General features: G+C 35.7%; 2 protein-coding genes and 1 long non-coding RNA gene across 3 annotated transcripts; 1 reads left to right on the forward strand and 2 right to left on the reverse strand.

Moving 5' to 3' along the window:
- Positions 1-958: 958 nt before the first annotated feature.
- Positions 959-5,491, reverse strand: LOC134235695 (uncharacterized). The gene is made up of 2 exons (XR_009985458.1): positions 4,990-5,491; positions 959-1,312 (listed from the first exon to the last, which is right to left on the reverse strand). It is a non-coding gene; the product is annotated as an uncharacterized LOC134235695 (long non-coding RNA).
- An 854-nt stretch (positions 5,492-6,345) lies between these two features.
- Positions 6,346-12,798, forward strand: LOC134235674 (protein STPG4-like). The gene is made up of 8 exons (XM_062717814.1): positions 6,346-6,627; positions 6,798-6,872; positions 8,557-8,726; positions 9,453-9,537; positions 10,375-10,448; positions 10,668-10,722; positions 11,078-11,185; positions 11,957-12,798. The coding sequence occupies exons 1-8, from the start codon at positions 6,466-6,468 to the stop codon at positions 12,068-12,070; spliced, it is 843 nt and encodes a 280-aa protein (XP_062573798.1). The 5' UTR covers positions 6,346-6,465; the 3' UTR covers positions 12,071-12,798.
- LOC134235675 (tetratricopeptide repeat protein 7B-like) lies at positions 12,705-25,982 on the reverse strand. Its single transcript, XM_062717815.1, is given in 20 exon segments — positions 12,705-13,731; positions 14,975-15,066; positions 15,163-15,267; positions 15,373-15,470; positions 15,608-15,751; positions 15,986-16,095; positions 16,455-16,732; positions 16,971-17,043; positions 18,552-18,589; positions 18,591-18,737; positions 18,951-19,055; positions 19,292-19,375; positions 20,444-20,581; positions 20,804-20,867; positions 21,457-21,587; positions 21,715-21,793; positions 22,182-22,404; positions 22,605-22,767; positions 23,390-23,538; positions 25,821-25,982. Coding segments are annotated over 20 exon segments (2,475 nt in total). The 5' UTR covers positions 25,942-25,982; the 3' UTR covers positions 12,705-13,598.
- Between the last annotated feature and the right edge of the window lie 164 nt (positions 25,983-26,146).

The raw sequence follows: 26,146 nt of genomic DNA on the forward strand, positions 1-26,146 counted from the left end.
TCGATGACACTAATGTAGATAAACAAATTTGGTTTGATGATGCCAAAATTTTATGTGCAAATACATCTGTCGTGAAATATGTGGAGATAAATAGTATTCGAGCTTAAAAGTCCATTAAACATTACAACATAGGAGTGGAGAAAACACGGACTTCCAAAACATCAGAGAAGGGATCAGGTGCCATGGAGGAGTGAGCATCCCCTGCCGATCAGTTACATCCGCTGTGTGCTCCTTGTCCTGATCAGGAAATTACGGGGAAAAAATTCCGTGGACAGCTCTGTGTGAAATAATGGCGTAACAATCAGTGCGAAAAATTCGGTCAGTATCTGACTTATTCATAAATTGTATTTGCTGACAAGGTCATTGAATCGACCGTAGAGCTTACGAAATGATAACTTTAAGCGAGATGCTGAGGCTTTATCAACTTGTTTGTCAATAATTTACCTCGATCTTTTTAGAAATTGTTCACACGTAAAACGTTCTTTCGTATCGAATCAACTTTTCTTTCGTATCGAATCAACTTTGAGATATAAACTCCGTATGCAGGTGACAAAGGTATATTGCTGCATAAGTAAGGAAAGTTGACGATTTACTGAACATTATAACTGGAACCCACTATTTTAACATACTTCTGATGCGTTTAATCCATTCTGACAAAGTGTCAAGGTCTTCTTTTTCATATCTGGTCCATCGCCAGACGTAATCTTCTACAGAATCCATAACATTTATGAAATTACAATGCCAATTGAAGGACCCGGGTTTAATGACACCATAATGTACATGTATTATACATATACAAGTATTTTAATTTGATGACACTACAATATACACGATAAACAAATATTTGTGATTTGATACATCACAATGCATGATATGATTACACACCACAGTATTGCTTTTTTCAGTTACAATTCCGACATCAAAATAACTAGATAACCAATTCCATGAAAACACAATGTTAAATCCGATATTTATTGACAGTATGTGGATTATACAGAAACATTGCAAAATAATTTAATATTTTGATTTTACGGAAGCAGAGAGACGTGTATAGTTGTCTCGACACTGGTCAATCCCTCATTTGATGAACTCCTCGGTCTCTGTCGGGCCGCAGGAATCAGACTGCTGAACTGACCACACGTCCATCTGTCGGTCAATGGGCTCCACCTCCAAAAACTCCTCCTGGGACAGTCTGGGCCACTTAACAATGATAGCCCGCGCCACAATTAACAGAAACACGATAAACACCACCACCAATAGGACGCAGGCCCCGGCTACAATGTTCTCCTGGAGGGTAGTGTCACCGCCCATCCTGTTAAAAAAGACATCGTCAAAACTGAAAAGTGTAGAACCCATCAAATGATCCCAAAATGGTTTATCACATTAAAAATAGCAAAATAGTAGTTTTTTCCCGACGGATGCATGTTAATCTTAATTTCTTCCGTTAGGGAAAAGGGACCGGTGCTGCTGTTAACATAAACATTACACAAATCCCTTACATAGATGAACATGAAACGGATACCTTACGTAGACGAACATGATACGGATATACCTTACGTAGATAAACATGATACCGATATACCTTACGTAGATAAACATGATACCGATATACCTTACGTAGATAAACATGATACCGATATATCTTACGTAGATAAACATGGTACCGATATATCTTACGTAGATAAACATGATACCGATATACCTTACGTAGATAAACATGGTACCGATATACCTTACCTAGATAAACATGATACCGATATACCTTACGTAGATAAACATGATACCGATATACGAATCCCCTTATAAATAGTTGAACATGATACCGATATACCTTACGTAAACTTAGATAAACATGCATGATACTGACCTATTTCGTAGATGAACATGATACGAATCCCTTTAATAGATGAACATGATGCGGACCCACTACTGAGATGAACACGTATATGAACATGATACACCGGTACCTTACGTAGATTAACCTGATACGAATCCCTTACGTATAGATGATCATAAAACGGATACGTACGTTACGTAGATGAAAATGATACGGAACCCATACGTAGTGATACGAATCCCTTTACGTAGACGAACGTGATACGGACCACTTGCATAGATGAACATGATACCGATACTATACGTAGATATAAAACATGATATGGATCCCTTATGTACATGATACGAATTCCTTATATGAAGATAAAAACGGATCACTTACTTATATAAACATGATACAGATCCTTACGTAGAACAACATGATACGGACCTCATACATAAATGAACATTATACGGACCCCTGACGTAGATGAACATAAGGAAATAAACATGATACGAATTCTTCACGAAGATGAACATGTATGATACCGATACCTTACGTAGATGAACATGATACGGATCGATCCATGAAGTATATGACCATGACAGCATGATACGAATCCCTTTTGCAGATGAACATTATAAGGATTCCAAGTACGTACTGTAGATGAACACACAGGTATACGAACTACACCCCTGGTCAAAATATTTTTTTTTCTTTTTTGTCATGAATTATGAGTACTTATTTACAACGTATTCCATATGAAAAATCCAAAAAATAACATATATTTAACGATTTACTTAAAAAGTCTTACCCTGGTATTATAAAATAGAGAAGGTAAGTCACTTCGGATTGTTAATTCCTCTTGATTATATATATATATACCTACTACATGTCACCAAAATGTGTCATGATATCCGGTAGAGATTTTTGTCGTTAATCGTGCCATTTAATTGAACATTAGTTATCCGGTATTCAGCGTCAAACGTGAAAAATTTGGAAATGTACTGAAGTGATCCAAAAACGACACCTAGCGGGTAACTTTCGAGTTCCGAGTGTCATAGAATGAAGGGAAAACAAGGACGAAAAAGTTCGGAAAATTTTGATTAAAGTCGAAATCGATTCATAGAATTTAAACAGATATAATAGGATCGTCTTCAATATTCTTTTTAAAGATTTGTTATGATACAATATGGTGTTTTAAAAAGATAACACAATGACATGGAACCTCCCTTTTCTACGTGGATATGTTTAGGCAAACTCAACTTTTATTTTCAGGTGACTGTGTCTGCATAAAGGTGGATTTCTGTTAATGCATTAGTTTAAATAGATAAATACAACCAGAAATGTGCTTATTCAAAACAGCACAAAAATCATAATTCCATTTCCTGTGAGTTCTGAACTCGCTATATTATTAAATATATGGGAAGGAGTGTGTGCACGTCATTACAGGTTAGAATTATTAGAATACATCCCATCCTATATTCAGTTGTCAAAATCAAGTGTGATCGTTTTTTGAAAAACATTTTTTTTTTTTTTCTGTAAAAGTTGACAAGAAATTAAAGAAAGTATCGAAAATTTTCTTTGGCCAACATTTTCCAAGGCCAACTCCTTTTTACTTCCAATTTTCATGCATACGATACCACATTTTCTTCATATCACTATATTGTGGTAAGAGGTGGGGGGGGGGCAACCTACCTTCCAATGGACAAGTTCAATATTAAATGTAATGTTGGAAAAAAGTGGGGGGGGCAGCCCCCCCGCCCCCCCCCCCCCATCCTTTTAATCCCTAAATGTACTACAAGTGACAATATTGTGGCTTTTGATAAGTGATTTTTTATACCTAGACAGGCTAGGAAGTAATTTCAGACTGGGGGATGGGGAACAGCCAAACATTTTTAGTTAGGGCACTATGCTATCAACTAAAAATTCTCCAACAAGCAAAAAAAATGTCACTGGTTTTTATTGAGGGGCACGAGCATATAGTACCTCTACAGCATATTATATAATATACTAATATTATTCCTATGGCCATGTTTCTAAATAATTTGATATACAGTGACAGCACATAGGAAAATAAACGAGAGAATATAACCGAAAAGTTTTGCATTTTCATTTTTTTTAAGAAACGATTCATAAATGCTTAAATTTTTTGGCAAGTGAGAATCATTGTATAAGATAATTTCATGATATGATATATTGTAATTTATATGCGATTTTTAATACGCTAAATGGTATCAGTGATTCATAAATGCTTAAATTTTTTGGCAAGTGAGAATCATTGTATAAGATAATTTCATGATATCAGTGGGGTGGGATGGGGGTTACATGTATTGTAACATGCGATTTTTAATACGCTAAATGGTACAGTTTAAAAAGAATATTGAAGACGATCCTAATTCGCTCTGAAAATCTGCAGCAAAATTTAAATCTCTAATGAATCGATTTCGACTTTAATGAACTTTTTCGTAGTCCTCTGGCTTTTCCCTTCATTCTATGACACTCGGAACTCGAAAGTTACCCGCTAGGTGTCGTTTTTGGATCACTTCCGTAATTTCTGCTTTGACTTTTCCAAATTTTTCACGTTTGACGCTGAATACTCGGATAACTTCCAGTAAATGCATATTTACAAAAATAACTTCACTGACACATTTTGGAAGGTAATGTAATTTTAGGGCATGTAAGTTATGATTCTCGTATTATATCTGTTGCTTTTTTTCAATATCGTTGTAAAGAATATAGAAACATAATTCATGACAAAAAAGAAAAAAAAAATAGTTCATTGGTGGTTCAGTTATAATTCTGACATACATGAACAAGACGCGGATTCCTTGCGCATATGAACATATAATGGATCCATTCCTAAAGTGTATGAACAGGAACGTTACAAAGATAACACAATACACAGATTCCATTTGAACAGCGTTGCACGGCGCGGATTTCTGAGGTATAAATAAAAGAATAAAAACGAATTCGAATTCCAATAAGGTGTATGAACATTTTTAAAATACACTGAATGTCTTCGCAGAATTTAGTTTCAAAAGTGTGATTTAAAACATTTTCAATATTAAAGAAAGTATAATATTCTTTCTCACAAAAATATCTAGAAACTTCAAGAAAGTTTTAATTAAACAGCATCAACTTTAAAATATCTTACCTTTTAATAAACTTACCTGTTTTTGAGTGATTTTTTTCTATAGATTTTTTATCTTAATTCCGTGATTCAAGTTTACAAGAAATCACTGCTCGTCCAGTATTGGTACAGTTTCACTTTCTGACATTTCTAAATAATTTGATTACTGACAGCACATAATCAATAAACCGCCTTTGCAGCTGAATTAGAGTTTGAATAAAAGGAAAATTCGCCATGCCATCTCCTTATTGAGCTTTGTCTTTGTCAGGCTCGATCTGATATATCTAATTTGACGTATAAATCAGCGAAGATGAGCAAAGGGGAAAGGAGAATTGAGCCAGTTGGGATGGTGGAGAAATTGAACAGCGAGAATAATTCAAATGACGTGACAGTTTAAACTTGGCAGACCCTCGCTCTGTCACGGACCGTGGTCTCTCAGATACAGTGTCTGTCAATTGTCCCCCGATTTTACGACTTCCAGTCATGCATATTTAAATAACTTTCAATGAGGAAAATGTAAAGGGCATGTAGTTATATTCCCGTATTATATCTGTTGCTTGTTTTTCAACATCTTTGGGAGAATATCAAACTCACTAGTTCATTGGTGGTTCAGGTGCCATGGAGGAGTAAGCATCCCCTGACAATCTAATTCAGAATTAGGCTTCAATCTTACCCACCGTGTGCTCCTTGTCAATCGGGCAAACGGATTACCAAATTTCGTTTATAACGACTTTTATACCGGTAGAAATTTACATTGACAAGCAAAAAAAAAAAAAAAAAAAAAAACCTAAACTCGCCCAAACGTCAAAAACCTATTTCGTGTGTGTGTGTGTGGGGGGGGGGGGGGGGGGGGGTTAGTGGTGACTTCTATTGCCTCAAATCTTTCACTTTTCATACCCATTTCACACATATTCGCGTTTACCAGGGGGGTTCAGCGTTTTCCGGGGGGGGGGGGTCCATGGTAACTTTTTTCTTGTTTTAGTATATACATTTTTTAACCTGGTAAATTCCAGGACCCCCCCCCGACCCCCCCCCCTCTAGATCCGCGCATGTAATATTAATTTTTTGAAAAGTCATTGGCCCTATCTTTTCTCATTCAAAAGTTATTTCTTTTTCCCTTTCAGTGTAAATAAGATTAATCAGCATTTGTTACTTGCAGTAACTATTGAATTATATACTTGAGCCACCAAAAATAGAGTTAAAAGTGCACAAAACAAAGAGAATTAACAAAATAATTAATTTTTAGAGCCCTGTGTGAATTTGTCGTGTTGTAATTTTAAAATTATCAATATATTGATTTAATTGAACCGCATTCATGCGAGTGCTCGTAGACGACTTGCGGAGAACAGGTATTTAAATCTATCAAACTGTTAAAATATTTTCTTTCATTACATATCACACAACAAAACATTTCATTTAATCCCCAGGCCACGTGATACGTCTACCGTCACTAGGGACGCAACAGAACCAGGTGTGAATCGATCGAGTAAAAAAAAGGTAAATAATTCTTTTCAAAATGGCTAGCCGCCTGGCGCACGCGACACCCCTCACGCCTGTCCAAGAGAAAACATCTCGACTCACCACCCCCCATCTGGCCCCCAAACCACCGGCCAAGAAATCGGGATCACGGCCCGCCAGCACCCCACCGGAGGAGCGACAGTTAAAGCACCCCTGGCTGGTAAGTTACATTGTTTTTGAGATCTGTAACAATTCTACTAATTATGTTAGTTTGTTCAACGTTTGGTAAAAATATATATTGATTATAAAATCAATATTAGAGTAAAGAATTTTTTGCTATTTGTTATTTTGTTTACAATCCTTGAGAATATTTTTGCACTTTTTTTCCAGAAACGTAAGGCCTTGAGCGAAGAATATGAAGGTCCCGTCACAGAGAGGGAAGGGTGGTGGCGGACATATATTAGGGTGAGTCTGTTACTATTTATAACACGGGGGGGGGACCTGGGCCCCGTCGTGGAGAGGGAGGGGTGGTAGCGGACACATATCATGTTTATTGTTTTAATGTCGATGAACATGTGCAGGCATGGAGCATCAGGGGAGGGAGGGGCTGTTCACCTTTTTTGCCAACCGCAATTTCACTAATTTGTTACCATTAAAAATGTTCATTGAAAGGTCAGTTACCCCCCCCCCCCCACACACACACACACACGCACACACACTTTTTGTAGCAGAAATGTCAAATTCATATAAGGGTAATGTAGTAGCGTATTACGTAAAATTGGGAACTGAAAGAAAGTGCCCCCTCCTCTCTCTCTCTCTCTATCAGGATTTTCTAGTTTGGAGACTTATCCTGATGTGATGTATGATGGTCAAAGAAAAGTGTGTCCACCTTTTTTTTTCAAATTGAGATTTAGGAACTGTGATTTTTTTTTATGTATGGATACGCTTTTTAGCCATTTATCCACCTATAATACAGCTCAAATTGAAAACCTTTGCCTTTCACCCTTTTTGCGACACATCAGTAAAACCTTGCCGTGATTTACGATATTTTTTTTGTTTTTAGTTTCGTCAGAGGATTAATTTCTCTGCCTGCCATTGATAACAGCAGCTGCAGATTTACATCGATTTTTACACAAAAGTTGAAGATCGTAAAATATTTTCCCGACATTAATTGCTTTCGTTATTTTCTAAGTAAGCCGATTATTTCGCAGAAGAAATTTTTTGTAGTCAAGGTTGAGATTTTTCTGCACACATTTGGAATAACCATTTACTTTTGGCTCGTACAGAAGAAAAATGAACATCTTCATTTCCATTTCTGTTGCTCTAAGAGAGAATTTTTTCATCGATGCACAGTTCACCAACACATAGCTGCTGAACTGTATATATGGTTTTATATTTCTGTCTTTGATATGAAGACTAAAACATAAATCCATAAGACCACAGTTCTGCAGCTAACACTTACTGACTTAGTTGACGAAACTTTCTAAGGTTCACAATCCTCCTGCTTACCAAATATAAAATGTTGCTTTAACGTCTTTTATAAATATGGATTTCTAAAAAAGAAAACGCATTTTATAAGCTTAAGTATCATGCAATCATTTTAAGCTTTTATCTTGCGGGGCAGAATTCGACAAAAAAGACAGTAATATTTTGAACTTGACAAATTTTTAAGTCATTTATATCTTTCAGAGTTAATTCCCTTGTCAGAGGATCAATGAACCTTAAAGTAATTCCATTATCTGACATTGTCGAGAATGATTTGGTGAATGTGATACATGATAGAAAAAGAACCTAATAAAGAAAAGGCCAATCGGAAGTTAAGGCTGTGTTAAGGTTTTTTCCTCAAGATAACTTTAGAAAAATATTGCCCATTTTTTCAGGGGTTGATTTCGAACCTGAACACCACCAACCACACTTTTTTCAATTATTTATAATGTGCAAATAAAAAATATATATGAAAAATTGTTTTCATCTTTTTGTTGAATCAATGTTGTTAGTTTATTTTACGTATACTGTTATGCGGATAAAAGAATATTAATTGTGGCTAATAATACTTCCTTACTGTGGTACGATGAAGAATACATTCAGAGGCAAGTATCCTTGTCTAATGACAGCACACGATTCAGATTGGTTTTACATATCTTGACAGGAGACCCCACTTCCTGGGGCCTATGAGAGCGGGACTTTCCTAGATGATATGGAAAAGAAACAAAACACATACAGATTCAAGTCAGACGGCAGAAAAATAGATCCGCACCCCCACGGTAAAGGAGCCACGCTGTTACCCGGAGCCTACGAATTCCAACACTTCTTAGAAAGGTATTGACTCTGTTTAAAGAGGTATTGATATTATCTGAAGAGGTATTGAAATGTTCCTTTTGATCGAAAGAAAAACTTAACACGGCAATTTTTGTGTTTTTTATGAAAGTAAAACCAGTAATATATATAAAGAATACGTATAATATATGCGCTGATAATAAACATTCGTGAAAATATCGCGAAAATAACGTGTTGCTAAAATTTGGTGAGCTATGGTGTATGTCGGGAGTGTTTTAAAAGCATAAAACAATTTTTAACTACATGATACATATAGGATAAAAAAATCAAAATCCAGGATTTGTAGTGGATACTTTTATTTTTGTAGATTTTTTCAACTAAAAAATGAAACTTTTGAGTTGTGTGCTTTTTATAGACTGATTTCGGTAAATCTAACTTTTTATCTAAAACTTTAGTGAGTTTTACATTTTAATCATTCAATATAAAATAGTCAAACTTACTATCCTAAATAATGGAATAATCGGTTATCGTTTTTATCACAATTGAATTATAATGAACATGTTATACCATGAAGGTGCGGCATACTAGTACATGTACATGTATGTAGATCCAACTGAATTCTCTTGGAAAAGAAAGATTCGGGATATTATAAAATATTTCTCCAAGTACGACTCTCCACCTATATGTTTTTGAATTAATTTCAATCATTTTTCAGGAACACTGTATTTGGTTATATTTTGTTGTAAATTTTAATACCTTTATTTACAGACTTGAACACGCACCTGCCACCTACAATTTCAGGGCGACAGACAGGAGTAAACAAAACTTTCTAGTTATTGGACACAAAGACAAAGTGAGTCTTACTTCTTCTCTAAGATTCTACTTTATAAAGTTATTAAATTATTACTTAGATAAAGTAAGCTTTGCTGATTAATTTGCAGGACATAAATATAAGTCCTAATGCATACGAAACAGAACAGTATTTGTCAATGACAACATCTCGACAGCCCTCAAAGTAAGACAACACGTAGTCACAAAACACAAAGTTTACCCTCACTGTTACTCAGAGAGAAAAATCACACTGGACACCACTGCCACCTACACCACTGTGGAGAGGGTGTTCACTCTGACTCAGTTAGCCCTATTTTGCGGAGTTTCCATTTCCCAGCATGCCAATTTTATCCAGTGGATCTGTCCATATCTTTTAAAACAGACTTGTAATGAAACCTAATCAAGCCCATAAGAACAGGGGGATGGGGGTGGGATGAGGGGGGGGGGGGGTAATCAACCAACCTCCAATAATTTTGCTGATATATTGTAAACTGTAGAAAACATAACTAACTTTTTGCTTTTTGTTTCCACAATAATAAAGTCTATTGATCTTTTTGTTTTTAAAGAAAATGTTGGTACCTTCATTATAATACTACTACTTAATTGTGCCACCTTTAGCATGTACTTTGATGCTACACACAAAAGGGCATTAAATACAGTTATTGATTACAATTAAAGGGTATTTGATCACATGTATGCATGCTTTTAATATTTTCTTTGCTCACCTAGCATTTCTGTCATTGACTGTAAAATTATGCTGTAAAAACTTGGATGTATTGATTATTAATAATAATAGTAGTGTACACATCAAAAAATACATAATTGTATCACCAAATTTAATGAAAAATAACATTTTTAGGATATAAATGTTAGTCCAGGGCAATATGATATGGAAAAATTTCTGTCCATGACAACCGACAAACAATCTTCAAAGTGAGTCATTTCAGTGCATTATATTTTGTTAAAAATGATCTAGTTCTTGAAAAGCAAATTACAGTTGTCTCTTTCACTTTTTCATGCACCTTTGCACAAAGTTTCATCAAATAGTGCAGAATTATTCAAGAAACTTTAGCTGAAAATTATGATCAATTTTTGTATATAATCGGAGAAATGAGTTTTATTGTATCTGATTGCATTTTTTCCTGCATTCAGACACTACATGTTCCGATCACAACATAAAAGGTTCCCTACGCTACCCTTCAAACCTGTGAGTATAAAAAAAATCCAGTTGCTTTTTCTTCCTTTAGAGAAAGAAAAGACCCTCAATTCACCAGAATTAATATTTTTTCTTAATTTTGACAATATCTCTTTAAAAAAGAAATATTCATACCATTTGTGGCAATATTTAAAATAAAATTAGTTGAAAATGATTTCTGAATGAAAAAAGTTATCTTTTTAAAGTTATCTTTCTTAGCAGGTCATGCCTCCTTAAGAACTTTGTGTTCAGAAATTACTAGTAGATCCCTCTTGGTCCCAGAGGAAAAGTCCAATAACTATGTAGTGTTTTATCTCTGCATGTATATTCTTTCAAACTTTTTGTTGATATGTTTGACTGATTTCAGAGAGATGGGCCTGGACCAGGGAATTATGAACACGCCCATCAACGATCCCTCACCGCTGTCTCATCGAGCTTCAAATCCAGGACTCCACGATTTTCTAGTTCACATACGGTTAGTGTCCAAAATATGCAAAGTTTCAGCTTATTACTATAAGGAGGGGGAGGGGGCCTTGTATTTATCCTGACCTTTGGAGTTTCAAAGCATTTTAGCTCACCTGACCTTAAACATGAGAAAGCTTTTCCAATCACATTTTGTCAGTCATCCTTGTGTCTGTCTGTAAACTTCTCACATTTTCGACTTCCTCTACAGAACCACTGGGCCAACAAAGCATTGTTGAATGAAGGGAATTCAAGGTAGTTCAGATCATGACCCCTGGAGATAGGGTGACAGTGGAGGATCCAAGATTTACATAGGAATTATTGTTTACAGGAACAGGAAAGCCAGGATATGTCATATTGATCTGGAATCATCCCATGGCAGTTTTGATAGACTTTCTGGGGTTGCAAGAGGCCAAAATGGGTGATTTTAAGTTCCAAAAAGGAAAAATCTTTTTCAAAAAGTCCTTCTCAAGAACAGCAAAGTCATGACTATAATTCTCAGGAAGCGTCCTCAGCTAGTGTAGATTCAGATTTGTTAAAATCTCACCTAAACAACTCTAGTCCTACTGTTCTTCATCATCAGATTTTCACCCATATATTCCTATACAAAATTTAGATCACAAATCATGACACCCCACTACCCGGAGGGTCATGTGAGGATTGTGGACCATGGGCCTCATGTTAAAGCCAAGTACCCAAGAATCTGGGTATACAAAAGATATACATGTACTACACTACACCCAAGAACAAATATAATTGTACTAAGTTGTTGTTCTTTTTTCAGAAAGTTCCTGGTCCTGGGATGTATGAGAAGACATTTCAGCACCCGATCCCTAACACTGTATCCACCATGGGGAGACAGCACGGCCTCTTCTTCACCAGTGCCTATCAATCATAGTGCTCTAAATCCATTGTTTACACTTCATCCTGGCTAAAACATACAGCACACTTATACTGAGACTTTGGATTTGGTCAGAACAAGTGAAAATTTGGACTTCCAAGAGATCCTGACAAATAGAGGAAAACCAAATCAGGCTTAGTAGGTCGGATAGAAAAATAATGCAACAAGGAAACATACATGACAATTTATACGTTATTATTTGTCATCGAGTAATTCATTTACTTGAACATTTTACATACACTTTATTTGTGCTTTTTTTCTGTGATAGTGGTTCTCCCATTTCACCCATTCTAGTCACATTGTGGGCATAGGGTAAAGTTATTCCTCCCCACTTAAGAATTAGTTTTGTGGGTACAGGGTAAAACTATTCCTTCCCACTTCAGTTTCATGTTTTGTTGCCAAGGTATTATAAACATCAGTATTAATGTGTGGTTGATGAAAATTGAAAGTTATAAATGATGTTTGTTTAAAGTTGTGTTAGTAAATGCAGAAACTGTTTTTTTTTATCCCTTCCTTTTTTTTTTTTTTTTTTACATTTCCTGCAAATTTCTATAAATTTTTGTCAACCTCTGTATGATTCTATTTATATTGTTCTTATCTTGTATAAACATGTAATACAGATATACAGCAGTCACCTGTAATTTTAAGAAGATATGTTTCACTTATTTTACATGTATTTTAATTTTCTTGTGATATTGCTTAGATTAAAAAAAACATATTTAAGTGACATATCTTTTATTTTTTTCCTTCCATGCCATGTCCCATTCTGTATATGAAGCACTTTTCGTAGTAAAAAGCATTAGAAGAATTACTGATGAACATCAACCTGAATGTTCTACATATTTTATAAAAAGGAATGTTGTTCAATATTGATCTACATGTATATTAAGTACATGTTTAAATTATACAATATAAAAGCATAATGTAAAATATGCTATGCACATTGCACATTAATCAAATGCTGCAGACATAACATACAATGCATCTTTGACTTAATAGGTATTGGCTGACACTGATGGACAAAAAAAAATTTGGCAGAAAAATAGAATGCAAAACAAAAGCATAGCCAGACACAAGTTTTGGACAATGAAAATAGATAAAAAAAAAAAAGAAATCACACCTTTGTTTATACTTATGGAATGAATAGATGGTGGTCAAAATATAACAGATTTTTGAGATTTGAAAATATTGGTAATGCAAATTTCTGTAGTAAATAAAACAAGAAATAAAACATAAAAAAAGGAAACCAACACTTACGATATGTTACAGTTACTGATATTATAATCAGAAAAACAATTCATATATAATGCCGCAGTTATTAAAAATTAAAAAAAATAACACAAGCACGTAATAAACAGTTACGCAGATATAAACTGCATAGAACAGAAATCAAAAATCCTCCCAGTTACAGAGAATTGATAACAAATATAAATTAGAAATGCTCCCTTAGTATCAGCATTGACTGGAAAAAAAATTATCACAATAGAGTTTATTGCACTGTAGGTTTGGGAAATTAATTGTAATATCACTGCAGCATGTGTGGAATAACGTAGAATGGCACGATAGGACTGGATGATTCCAAACCAAGGGCGGTCATGTGACACTCGCTGGCAGCTGATGATTCTCCGAGACTCTCCAGCACAAGACCGAGTCGAAACCTACAATCAAACAACAAACCTATCATACACAAGTCTGAGTCAAAAGCTAAAATAAAACCTACAATCAAACAACAAACCTATCATACAAAAGTCCGAGTCAAAAGCTAAAATAAAACCTACAACCAAACAACAAACCTATCATACACAAGTCCGAGTCAAAAGCTAAAATAAAACCTACAATAAAACAACAAACCTATCATACAAAAGCCCAAATCAAAACCAACAGTAAAATGCAACTAAAAAATCTATCACACACAAGTCCAAGTCAAACCTACAAAAATACATCATAAACAAGTCCAAGTCAATACCTACATTAAACACCAAACCTATCATACACAAGTCCGAATCAAAATCTACAATGAAATCGGAATCTATCAAACACAAGTCTAAGCCAAAACCTGCAATAAAACACCAAACCTATTATACACTAGACTGAATCAAAACCTACAATAATACACCAACTTATTACAAACAAGTCTTACAGATATTTAATCAAAAATTTCTTTAAAAGCATGAAGGCATAAATAATGTTACAGTATGTAGCCCTCTCCCTTAAGTTTATACAATCACTCAAACCAAACAAAAATATTTGGCGTATGGATCACCTTGATGAATGTGTGATAAAAAAAAACGGGAGAGGACTACATTATTGCAGCTAGTCAAAACCTATGATAAAACAATAAACCTATCATACACAATTTCGAAGTAAAACCTTCTATATACCAGGCCTGTCGTCATCTAAAATGTAAAGTGCTCTCAAGGAACCTTTAATGGTGATCATTCAAACAATACATGTATGTTTATATTTGTTGCCCAGTAAGTCATTTATGCAGTTGTCAAATACTCTCAGAATTTTGCAGGTATTAGTCAATTTAGCAATTACACATGTACTTTCATACCCTTTAAACAAAATCCAGTTTAAGCATGAAAATATATTTTAGACCATGACAACCATCTCTCACATTAAGCATGATTTGATGAAGGAAAGTCTTGCCAATTTAAAATGAGGTCAGAACGAGTTATTTTTGGCTCACAAAACACCTTTCCCTGAGATAATGACCTACTTTGGGTTAAGAATCCCCATCTAACACTACACCAAAAGAACTTCAAAAAGAAATCCTTGATGATCACAGGCCTTTATTATATTTCTAGATTGCACAGTTTTTAGGATCAAGCTATGATTAGGATTATTAACTTCCATACAACCTGTCAAGCACAAGTAAATATACAACTTTATACATACCATGACTGATGTGCGGTTGGGTCCACATTGACCGCCTCTCGCAGTGCTTTCTCCGCCATTTTATTGTTCCCTTGTTCATGTAGCACCATTCCCTGCGTAATCACACAAAATAAGATATCTGTTATGAAAGGCATGTATTCAATGAAACTTTAACTATTACAAAGTCTGTTTTGGCTGGGAATACTTACCAGATGTTGAAGTGACTTTGTGTGGGCCGGGTTGATGGATAAAGCATTCTCGTACCAGCACTTGGCATCCTCGTACTTATGTTTGTGTTCATATACCCGTCCTCTCTGCAGAAAAATGATAATTATAATATACCACAAAGCAAATGAAACCTGTAGCTAAGTAATTGGTAAAATGTGAAATTTTTCCTCAAAATCTGAAAAAGTTTGTACCATAAAAGCGACATGGTGAGACAGTGGGAAGATGGTTGAAGTTTCCTGTACACAGCCCTCCGCCTCTGTCATCTTGTCCAGGCTTAGATATAACTCCGCTGTAAATAAAGAAATCAAGGTCAATCTTATCGCTGAATCAAGCTTAGGGATAACTAGGTGACATATTTAGATCTGGGCTGTACAATTATCTGATACCTAGGTGGAGCCAGATTTGGGCTGTATAATTATTGTATACCTAGGTGGAGCCAGATCTGGGCCTGTAGGAGCCAGGTTTCCTGGGAGCCCGGGCGGGAGTGGAGGATACTTCCCATGGAGGACGCCACCTCAGACAGAGTCTGCTCCACCCGCGAGGCCGCCACCGACTCCGCCCTCACCGATCCTGAAACACAATACAACATGGGATGATAATAATACCTCTCTAAAAGTCTGTTTAGGTATGTTTTAAGTACTTTAAAAATGTCTAGTACATGTATGTTTAAATATTATGCAACTTTCAACAGGTTTATAACAGGACTATAGTTTTGGTATCACAATAAATGCTGAGAATGTCCTTTCCCTATTCATTTCACGTACATAATACTTCAAAATTATCATAACATATCTATTTTTTAACCTGTGTCTCTATCATTCAGTTCATTTAGCTGGAGCTGAGCAAAACTTCTCCTGTCAAATGTTGATCTGTCGTTAGATGTGATGGTTCTGTACTTCTTCTCAGATGATGTGCTTCAAGTAGAAATAACCAGTTGTAATAAACAAAGTTGAATTTTACAACAATTTGAAAGGTTTACTTTCTGCAAAAATTATTTTCTAAACTTGATGAATACGAAAACTTAAAATGTACAAACTCAAACATGCATTTGCAGACATTTTTAAAGGTTTTTTTCTTTAATCAATAAACAGCTTTTTTTAATTTTGCTTGATTTTTAAACTTGTTCAACTATTTTTAGCTTATGAGTTACATAAGACTACTTTTTGGTGCCATTAATTATTTTGAGAAACATTAAACTATCATTGGAAGTCATGGAGTATACATAAGTTATTTTTAGCTGCCAGGGATTCCCCGGAGGTTTATACTGACTTACTCCTCGACGTCTGTCTCGTACAGTTCCTTCCAGAGCTCTAACATCTGTCGACACGTGTCGAGGGCATACTCCGGGCCGAGGAGCACCTCCTCCAGCTTACTGCGGGTCAGCATCAGACTGAGGTTGTCTGGATACTCCTCCAGGGCCGCCTGGATCAGGGTCATCCCCTCCTCGTACTTCTTCTCCGATGTCATCAGCAGCACCAGCAGGTGGAGGGAGTGAATGTAGTCATTCTTATGTTTCAGGGACATCTTAACACATCTTATTGCCTCACTGATCTAGATAATCCACATAATGTATCAATCATATACATGTAGATAATCTATCAAATTCATTACTCATATATATAATATAAACTTATATAGATTATCTGCCTGTTAAATTCAACAAAAATACATTTATGATGAAAATTTATAGATCATTATTTCTTCCTTATATTATTACATTGTATTCTGAATTCCAATGCCATATTAAAATGGTTTTATGTAATACATGTATATATGTGTCTACACTCACCTGTCTTTGTAGTGCTAACTGTAGTGCCAGATGAAATAATGCAAGGTAATCATTCTGGTCCAGTTCATTTGCACTACAACATATAGTGGGGGTTATTATTCAGTAAGTAATATAGCTTACAAAAAGTAACTTCTTCAAAAAAAAAAAAAAATCACATTTAAGAGTAGCTCTTAAACAGACAGGCTGTAACAATTCTAAAATTACACTAATACAATGAAAAAACAATCGCATACAAGTTTATGGTACATGCAGAGTTCTTGAAATTTTTTTTCCGCTGTCAGTCATTTGGACTGACTGCCACAGGAAGTCTGTCGGTCCAGACAGATTTCTGTCAGTCCAACAAAATAATTAAATGGAATTTTAAGAAAGATTAAAACTGTATTTGAATTTTATTATCAATACATTTTGCATGTTCCGTCAAAACACACTGCATACTTCATGCAAATTTGATCATCATAAACAAATTTCGTTGATTTCTCGTGGGAGGTCGGTTTTCTCCATAAGTTTTTAATCTAGTTCGATTTTCTCACCTGGCTCATACTAATCGCTGTCAAAAACCTCTTGTTTAAAAAATTAATCAATCATAGTTTGGTACTTGCGTTCATCGAAGAAGCCATTACGAGATACTGAAAAGCGTTTAACAGATTATGATCGGTCGGTTTTAGGGAATTCGTAACAATTTTAGTCGGATTTCACAAGTTGCTTTCTCAACATCTACCGGTCATTTGGACTGACACAGAACGTAAAGTTATCGGTCCTTGGTATGCTGGGAGCCAGTCAAAGCGCCCCCTAATAAGAATGTCCCGGTCAAAGCGTCCCCTGATTTTGGTCAAAGCACCCCCTAAAATATTTTTATAGAAAAAATACCGCCCCCAAATATTGGGTCCGGGGGTCATGATTTTAGTCAAAGCGCCCCTACATATTTTTATATAAAAAATATCTTTATTTAAACAAATCTTTAAAGAATGTCCCCAATTAAATGTAAAACTTTGGTAATTTTGGCAAAGCGCCCCCTTATACAAATTTTTTCTAGGTAACTGCCAATAAACGATAATATTATAAATACAAAACAGTTTTATTCCGTAATATGATTGTAAAAATATATTAGGGGGCGCCTTACCCCCGGGGGACACTTTGAACAAAATTGAATCTTCACTACCATTGCAACAGTTTTATTCCGTAACATGTTTGTAAAAATATATTGGGGGTGCCTTGAGAAAAGATTTTTAAAGAATTTTACTATATATTTCTATGTAAAACTATTGCTTGCGGCCATTTTGGCCCCGCCCTACGATGGGGGTCAAGATAAAAAAATTTCAAGGGGGCGCTACACAAAATGAGGATGTTACGCATAAGTTTCAATAATTGGCACAGCGGTTTGGAGGATGTTTTAAAGAACATATATTTTATGTAAAACTTAAGGGGCCTTGGACCAAAATCGGGGGACATGATTTGAACAAACGGTTTTATTAGGGAGCGCTTTGAGAATGTTCGGTTGTTTCATCCGTCTTGCCGACAGTGGTTCTTGAGAAGAAGATTTTTAAAACATGCCACCAAATTTTCATGTAACAAACAAGAGACGTGGCCCTTTATTTAAATGCTTCTAATGCCTTCTTGTGATGCTTTGTGGCTGTCGCCCTGTAAATTGGCCCAGTGGGCCTTGAGACTGAAGTCGAAAATGAGAAAAGTATAATCGACAGACAGCAGGGGGTGACTCTCGGAACAGCTGTCTATGGCCTGCTGGACTAGGTTTATTCCATCATTGTACTGAAACAAGAATAAAAAAAATAGAATTCTGTGTGGATTGTCATATTGCTAATGTCGTAAATCTTATTTTTGTTCTCAGGCTGATACTAAGAATCACTTTTTATGCAAGAAATCTTTATTTGCTCATAATTATAAAATAACTACATTGATAAAATAAGTGTCAAGAGAATTTAATGTATTACAGTAAACATAATTAATTCATGATCCACTTACTAGATGGAGACATTCAAAACATAACTTTGCTGCTTGCAGTAAAACCACTGTATTCTTTGGTCTTAGTCTGGAGCATTCTTTCAAGACATGAAGGGCTCTGCTATACTGAAATAACATTGAGCATATGGAAAATAAAATTGGAGCTTACTGAGAGTTCAGGTTTTACTCAGATTAATCAACTGGGTATCTTCATTTTTTATCATGACAAATTGCACCATTACACATTGAACAAAATATATTCAACAAATGAAGCAATATCTATAAGTCATGTACATTCACATTCCCATTACATCTGAAAAACAATTTTCGGAAAAAAGTGCCAGTATTTAATTGTTTCTTACCTTTCCTGAGCATATAAGTGTATTTGCAAATTGATGCCAGATATGGAACTCTTCAAATGAAAATCTCATAGCCTTCTCAAAGGACTGAAAAATAAACATCATTACCTCAAAACTTAAGTAAAACCTGATTAACTTATTCAACATGAATACATGCATTATATACAGGGAAATTTTTAGCCACGTTTTATTTTCACCCCTGGTAACCTACCCTAATTTGGACAAATTTATAATGGGGCGAATACAGTATAATTTCTTAAATAAAACCATGACTGGGCGATTTTAACACGGGGCAAAATTACCTGCAAGTGTCAAAGGGCAAAAATAACACAGAGGGAAAATAACCCTGTATACAGTATAAACACATAAGAAATAACAGCAAATACAACTTATATTTCGTCAAATGCTGACTGATGTTTTTCATATTAATTGTTAGGCCATTATTTACCCACTGAATTGTCTACATATTTTTTCATTTTTCTTGATCAGGACAAGGAGTACACAACAGGTGTGACCAGTTGACAGGGGAAGCTCACTCCTCCATGGCACCTGATCCTACCTCTGATGTTTTGGAGGTCCATGGTGGCTCTGCTTCCAATGTTGAATTGTACTTTGAGCTTGAGTGCTGTTCGTTACCTCAACACTTCATAATAATATATAATTATATAAAATACATGGTTACTGTCTTGAAATATAAGCGATATTTGGGCGAGGGTAAGAAAACCTGATAGAGCGCGAGGCTTGCCGAGCCCTCTTATGTTTTTGACCCGAGCCCAAATATCGCTTATATTTCAAGACAGTTATCATGTATTTTGTTTATCCTGCAACAAAATTTTACAACTGAACGTCCAAAACAAGCCATTTCCGACAGATTTAGGCACATCTCTGCAATTGAAACTATGACGCCATGCGTAAACATTGCAATATACATGACGTCACAATGCTTTTACAACGTCGGAATACATGCACGAGGCTTTATTAGGGCAATGACCGGATAAAGCTTTGATTTATTAGGTAACCTTTATTAGGTCAATGCAAGGGGTAGTTGCAGGATAAAAAAACCTATCATTTTAATGTCTCTTAACAAATGTATTGTGGATAGAAGCTCACATCAGACAGTTTGTGGAACTGAGCACACCTGACAGAGTGACTTACATCAGATAGTTTGAGGAACTGAGTACACCTGACCAGAGTGATGGCCAGTAAATCGTAGACCGCCGTCGTGTTCTCATAGCTGATGTGTCGGTCCTCCCGATGTTCCTCTGACTGGTTAAGCACCGCCTCTCTTGTCACCTGTCGATATCAACAAAATAAACACTAAATCTAAGTCAGAGATATGATATTAGAATTCATTAATAAAGTTATTCAATCCAAAGCAGATACAATTTAGTACTTTATGTGTTACATGTATCAGATGTATGTATGATTTACATGCTTACATAATATATTGTCTGCAGATTATTCAAAAGCTTGCCTACAAGAGTCAAATAAAGAATACTGCGTAGACACACTTACAATTGCTTCTGCCACAAGAAGTAGTAATAATGCCTCTTCATTAAGTTCACGTGGGATGAACAAACTGAAGAAAAATGTCCAACATTTAAACTGAATATACCTACAGTGTGAATGACTATTTTCTTATAATTAAAAAGATAATAATATTTTTTTAAGATTTGAATAATGTAAAAGCAAATCATTCAAATGGAATTCAATTTTGTTTATTTCAATGATAGCATTATCTATAAAAATTTTACCCAGACACCCATAAAGTGTTATGCATGTTTGTGAAGCACTGAAAATAATTCTCTAAAATAAATCATGGTCCATGTGGTGCAGTGGTAGAGCATCTGCTCCAGATTGTGACGTAAGTAGTCGATTCTTTTGTAGCAGGTTCAAATCCCATGGTGGGATGTGAAACAGGTCCTTCAGATGAAACCATATAAACTGAGGTCCCATGTTGCAGTAAGTGCTGGTATGAAAAAGATCCCTCCCTGCTTAATACACCTATGTACCGAGTATAGGTCAAAATTTGCAGCTCTCCACCAGAAAGTGGTGGTGTCACCATATCGGTGAAAAATTCTTGAGATGGACGTTAAACAACAAACTCAATAATAAATCAGCAAAATTTTATCCCAATGAAAATTTCTGCTTGCGCAGTATACACTTACTTTTCACCTGAGTATTTTCTAGGTAAGGGATGTGTCACTTGACTCGAGTTAGAATGACTAACTTCTAGTGGTATATACGTCTTCTCACACATGCCTCGGATCAAAACTTCAGCCAACTGCCTGGCCAGTGCCTGTAACAAAGAGCAAAAATTGTTGAATACTTGTTGAGGACAGATTAAAATTTACAATGTGCTGTAATTTAAATACTATGATATACCACTTCTTTTGTTGGTTAAGTAAGAAAAAAGAAGATGAGACCTGTCGAAGACTTTGAGTGAATCTAGATTCCACCACTCGCAGTAGCTCTCTAAATCGTCCTACTCCTTGTTTGATGTCACTGAAACAGGAAGATAAAATAGGCAATTCATTTTTCTTTTTAAACTTGAATCTGAGGCAAACAGTATTTACAGGTAAGGCATGGTTTCTCTTGACTTTCATGCATATTTGGAACACATCTACATTATATCATTAGACTGAACACACTATTTTTCATCACTTTCTATCGTATGTGCCAGCTATCATGGAAGATTTGATTCACTGTTCACACTGATAGATAGAAATAAGTCATTGATAGACCTTGTTTGCATTTTTTTAAGCATTCAGACACACAGAGATTAATAAACAATACACTAGCTACACTATCCAAAACAAACAATACACTAAATGCATCATCCTATAACTAAGCTCACATGAACTTTGATACTTAGCCCCTATGCCGATCTTACCCTTTTTTGATGTACATGAGTGGAGACTGTTTGATGGCGTTCTCCATGATAATGTCTATCTCTTCTTCTCCAGATGAATTGCTCTGAGCCATTTTCTCTCTCTCCTGGACGTACAGCAGGGCTAAGTCCCCCGCCGTCTCGAAGCACTGTAACACCAGCTTCTCTTGTTCAGCAGCCTTAAATTTGCTGGTGGTGCTGGGTCCCTTGGATTCCAAGCATGATCCTGGAGTTCATTTGAACATAAACTTCTTTAAATACATCTTTTCCTATACTGTGTGTAGCTTTTATTCTATTTCAGTATTGTTTTTTAATAGTTCAGTGATTAATACTATATTCTTGATGTTAAATTTCCATAATTAATAATTCTATCTCAATTCTTTAACCAAGTCCTGACATTTCATTACCAAGCCGTGTGAGATTTACCTTTGATGGAGTAAGCTTCAGCCAGGAGTTGGAGCACACGAGGAGCCATGTTCTGATCCAGGACGCTGTCCAAGTTAATCTCATCGTAAAGTCTTAATGCCTCATCATACGAACCTTTACAGTAATGCAGCTTAGCTAGTAAGAGTTTGGCTTCAAAAGACAGCTGAAACAAAATTCATCCTTCTATATTTAGCATTATTCATAAGCCTTTATCCATTTCCATAAAACATTCAAATTTCTTACTCAGGGCTTATCTTATCTGTCTCATGGGGATAAAGGCTTAGTTACCAATGAAAGTATTGAATGTTTGGTAAGTTAATTATTTCATATAACAATTACTAGTGATTTTACAAGTTTTACGATGAAATGGTGACTTTGACACGAGTTTCCTGACTAACCTTATTGCCGCTGCTGGCCATACCAGACAGAGTTTCCTGACTAACCTTATTGCCGCTGCTGGCCATACCAGACAGAGTTTCCTGACTAACCTTATTGCCGCTGCTGGCCATACCAGACAGAGTTTCCTGACTAACCTTATTGCCGCTGCTGGCCATACCAGACAGAGTTTTCTCCACATCTGCCAGTTGATCGCAGGCTTTACTAACCTTATTGCCGCTGCTGGCCATACCAGACAGAGTTTCCTGACTAACCTTATTGCCGCTGCTGGCCATACCAGACAGAGTTTCCTGACTAACCTTATTGCTGCTGCTGGCCATACCAAACAGAGTTTCCTGACTAACCTTATTGCCACTGGTGGCCATACCAGACAGAGTTTCCTGACTAACCTTATTGCCACTGCTGGCCATACCAGACAGAGTTTTCTCCACATCTGCCAGTTGATCGCAGGCTTTATTGTGATTTTTTTCTAGAGGTATATTGTCCTTGACATAATGTTCTAAAGTGCTTTCTGCATGGGTAAAAGTCACATAAAAATCTGAAAAAAAGTAAAATCAATTTTCAAAAAAAAAAAAAATACATGCAATATCTTAGTATCTTGTGTGCAAAGTCAAGATCCACAGCTAACATGCATTACACTGTAACAAAGATGTGGTGAATGAAATTATTTTCAACTCTATTCATGATGGTACTGAGACACTAAACTATGATAAACTTAGCTGAGGTTCTTCTTGGCTGGATATATTATAATGTTTTCACTGAGTCTCGAGACAGTTTTAAAAGTGAGCGCAGCTCTGCACTGCGAGCTTTGGAACAAACTGGCAATGATAAAATATGAACTATGCACATTGATATAAAGATTTTTATTCAGCAGTAATCTCTGGCCACACAATCCTATGCGACACACACTATGTTCTCACAGTACCAACAAAAGTTATTTTGCTACATTGCCAATACATAGAACAAAGTCTTTCATCCGTAGGAAATATCATTTTAATGTATGTTTAGAACGTTCTATCTAACTGAAGAGATGCATCTAAATTAAAACTGAATATGTATCTGTGTTTGCCGTAATAGTCACACTATCAGCATATTGACAACAATAGTTTATTCCAAAAGATGTCTATAATTCTGAAAATGCAACAAAAGTTAAGTATTTCTATGGACCAAAATTCTTGTATTCTTCTTCTTCCATATGAGTTGAACTCTATAAGAGCATTATACTCAGGTACTGCCACGCATTGGACAAAGCTAAAACCCCAATCAGGGTACTATATACAATAAAAGGCTAGAAACTGGCATGTTTAGATGGTGCTTGTAGCCAGCTGGTGCATTGTGTTTGAGTTCAGGTGTGACTTGAAGGACTCTAAAGTTGGTGCTAAGGCAACTTCAGATGGTAGGTGGTTCCAATCTAGTATTGTTCTCAGAAAGAAGGTGTAGTGATGTGCATCAATCCGGGTGTGTGCTAGATGGAACGTGTGGCTGCCTCTCGTCCTGCTGTCACTAGATGTTAAGTACAGATATGCAGATATAGCTACTAATGCATGCTTGATCTTATAAAGCAAAACAAGTCTGATTCTTCTCATTACTAATGGTTTCCAGTGACGATCTTGGATCATCTGGGTAATACTGCCAGGGGTGGTAATTATGGTAGTTTTTGGTGGCAAATCATGCTGCTCTTATTTGCACTTTTTCAAGCTGTTGGATTTGCTTGGAGCTCCAGGGATCCCATGCTGCACAAGCATATTCGAGGGATCCCCTCATATTCCACCTGATGAAGCCCAGTGTCTTGATGGCTTTGGATGCAATGTTATTGATGTGATTGTCCCATCGTAGATCTTTGGTAATTACTGATGATGACTCCAAGGTATTTGCTGGGATCAACCACATCTAGGAGGTGCTCGTGTATACTGTAGTTAGCAGTATTTATTGCAAATTAATTTTTTCATCATTAATCCTTCCCTATTCACAATTTAAATTAATGCATGATGGTGGTAGACTTTACTTTACCGGTCCCCAGATCCGCAAGATCCGCTGTTCAGTTCTGTTATGGACCTATTAACGTCTCAGTCCTTTGTTTTCAAAACAAAGCGCAATTCGTAAAAATAACACGGATGTATCCCCCTAATTAACATTGATATTAATCATATTAATTATCTAATTAACTATATTTGCAAACACTTTGTCATTCAAAAAACATTTCTATCTAGAATCAAATCAAAAATTACTTACGATTAATAAATAAACATTGATCCTTGTATCAGAATTAGAGAAAAAAATATCCCATGTTCGTAAAGGAAATAGATATTGGGCAAAAAATATTTCGGGCAAATGGTCTCTGCACGAACGGACTCCAGCGAACAGGTAGATCGGGCAAACAAACCCGTTACCGTTATTTCTCAAAGAAAAGTTGCAACTATTTATTAATAAACATAAGTTTTTTCCAACTTTTATGTCAACTTATAATATAATAATTACAATTTGATTCAAATTATTCATATTTAGTATATCATAATATATTCATTTTGAGTCCTTTTGATTTCATTTTGGGTTACTTTTGGGTTCTTTTTGGGTCCTTTTGGGTAAATCGACTCACCCTCACCCTCGGCGACACTATAGTTTTTCTGGGGACCGGTAAAGTAAAGTCGTTCCCATGACGGGTTTAAGATAGTACAAATTAATTATGCTAGTTGACCTTAATGATTTAGTACAAAACTACATTAAATACATGAGATATTTGACATTGAACACAGGCACTGGATGTAGATTTTGCAATTTTCCGAATAAAACTTGCATAATTATCATCAATAACAAACTAACCCAAATGCTGATATTTGTTTGCAAGTTGTTTTGCTGCTTCTAATGCCTTTAACCATGATCGTTCCGCTCTACACCTTTCAATTTCTGATTCTAGCCGACTAAACTTTGCTTTTGCAGCCATATTGTCACACTGCCATCTGTTGACAGGAAGTAACTTTATAATCTCCATCCAAAAATACTAAACAGGTGCTACTTAAATATGTAATACTTTTGTGTATATTAACTGTATTCGAGGAATAACACACTATCAATCTACTATCAATCTACTAATAATATTATTTGATAAATTTAAAATGATTTGATTTTTTTTACTTTTCTATTTCGAG

This window comes from Saccostrea cucullata, unplaced genomic scaffold (assembly GCF_032062105.1).
Source record: "Saccostrea cucullata isolate Sc308-1 unplaced genomic scaffold, CSIRO_AGI_Scuc_v1 ctg192, whole genome shotgun sequence".
NCBI lineage: Eukaryota > Metazoa > Mollusca > Bivalvia > Ostreida > Ostreidae > Saccostrea > Saccostrea cuccullata.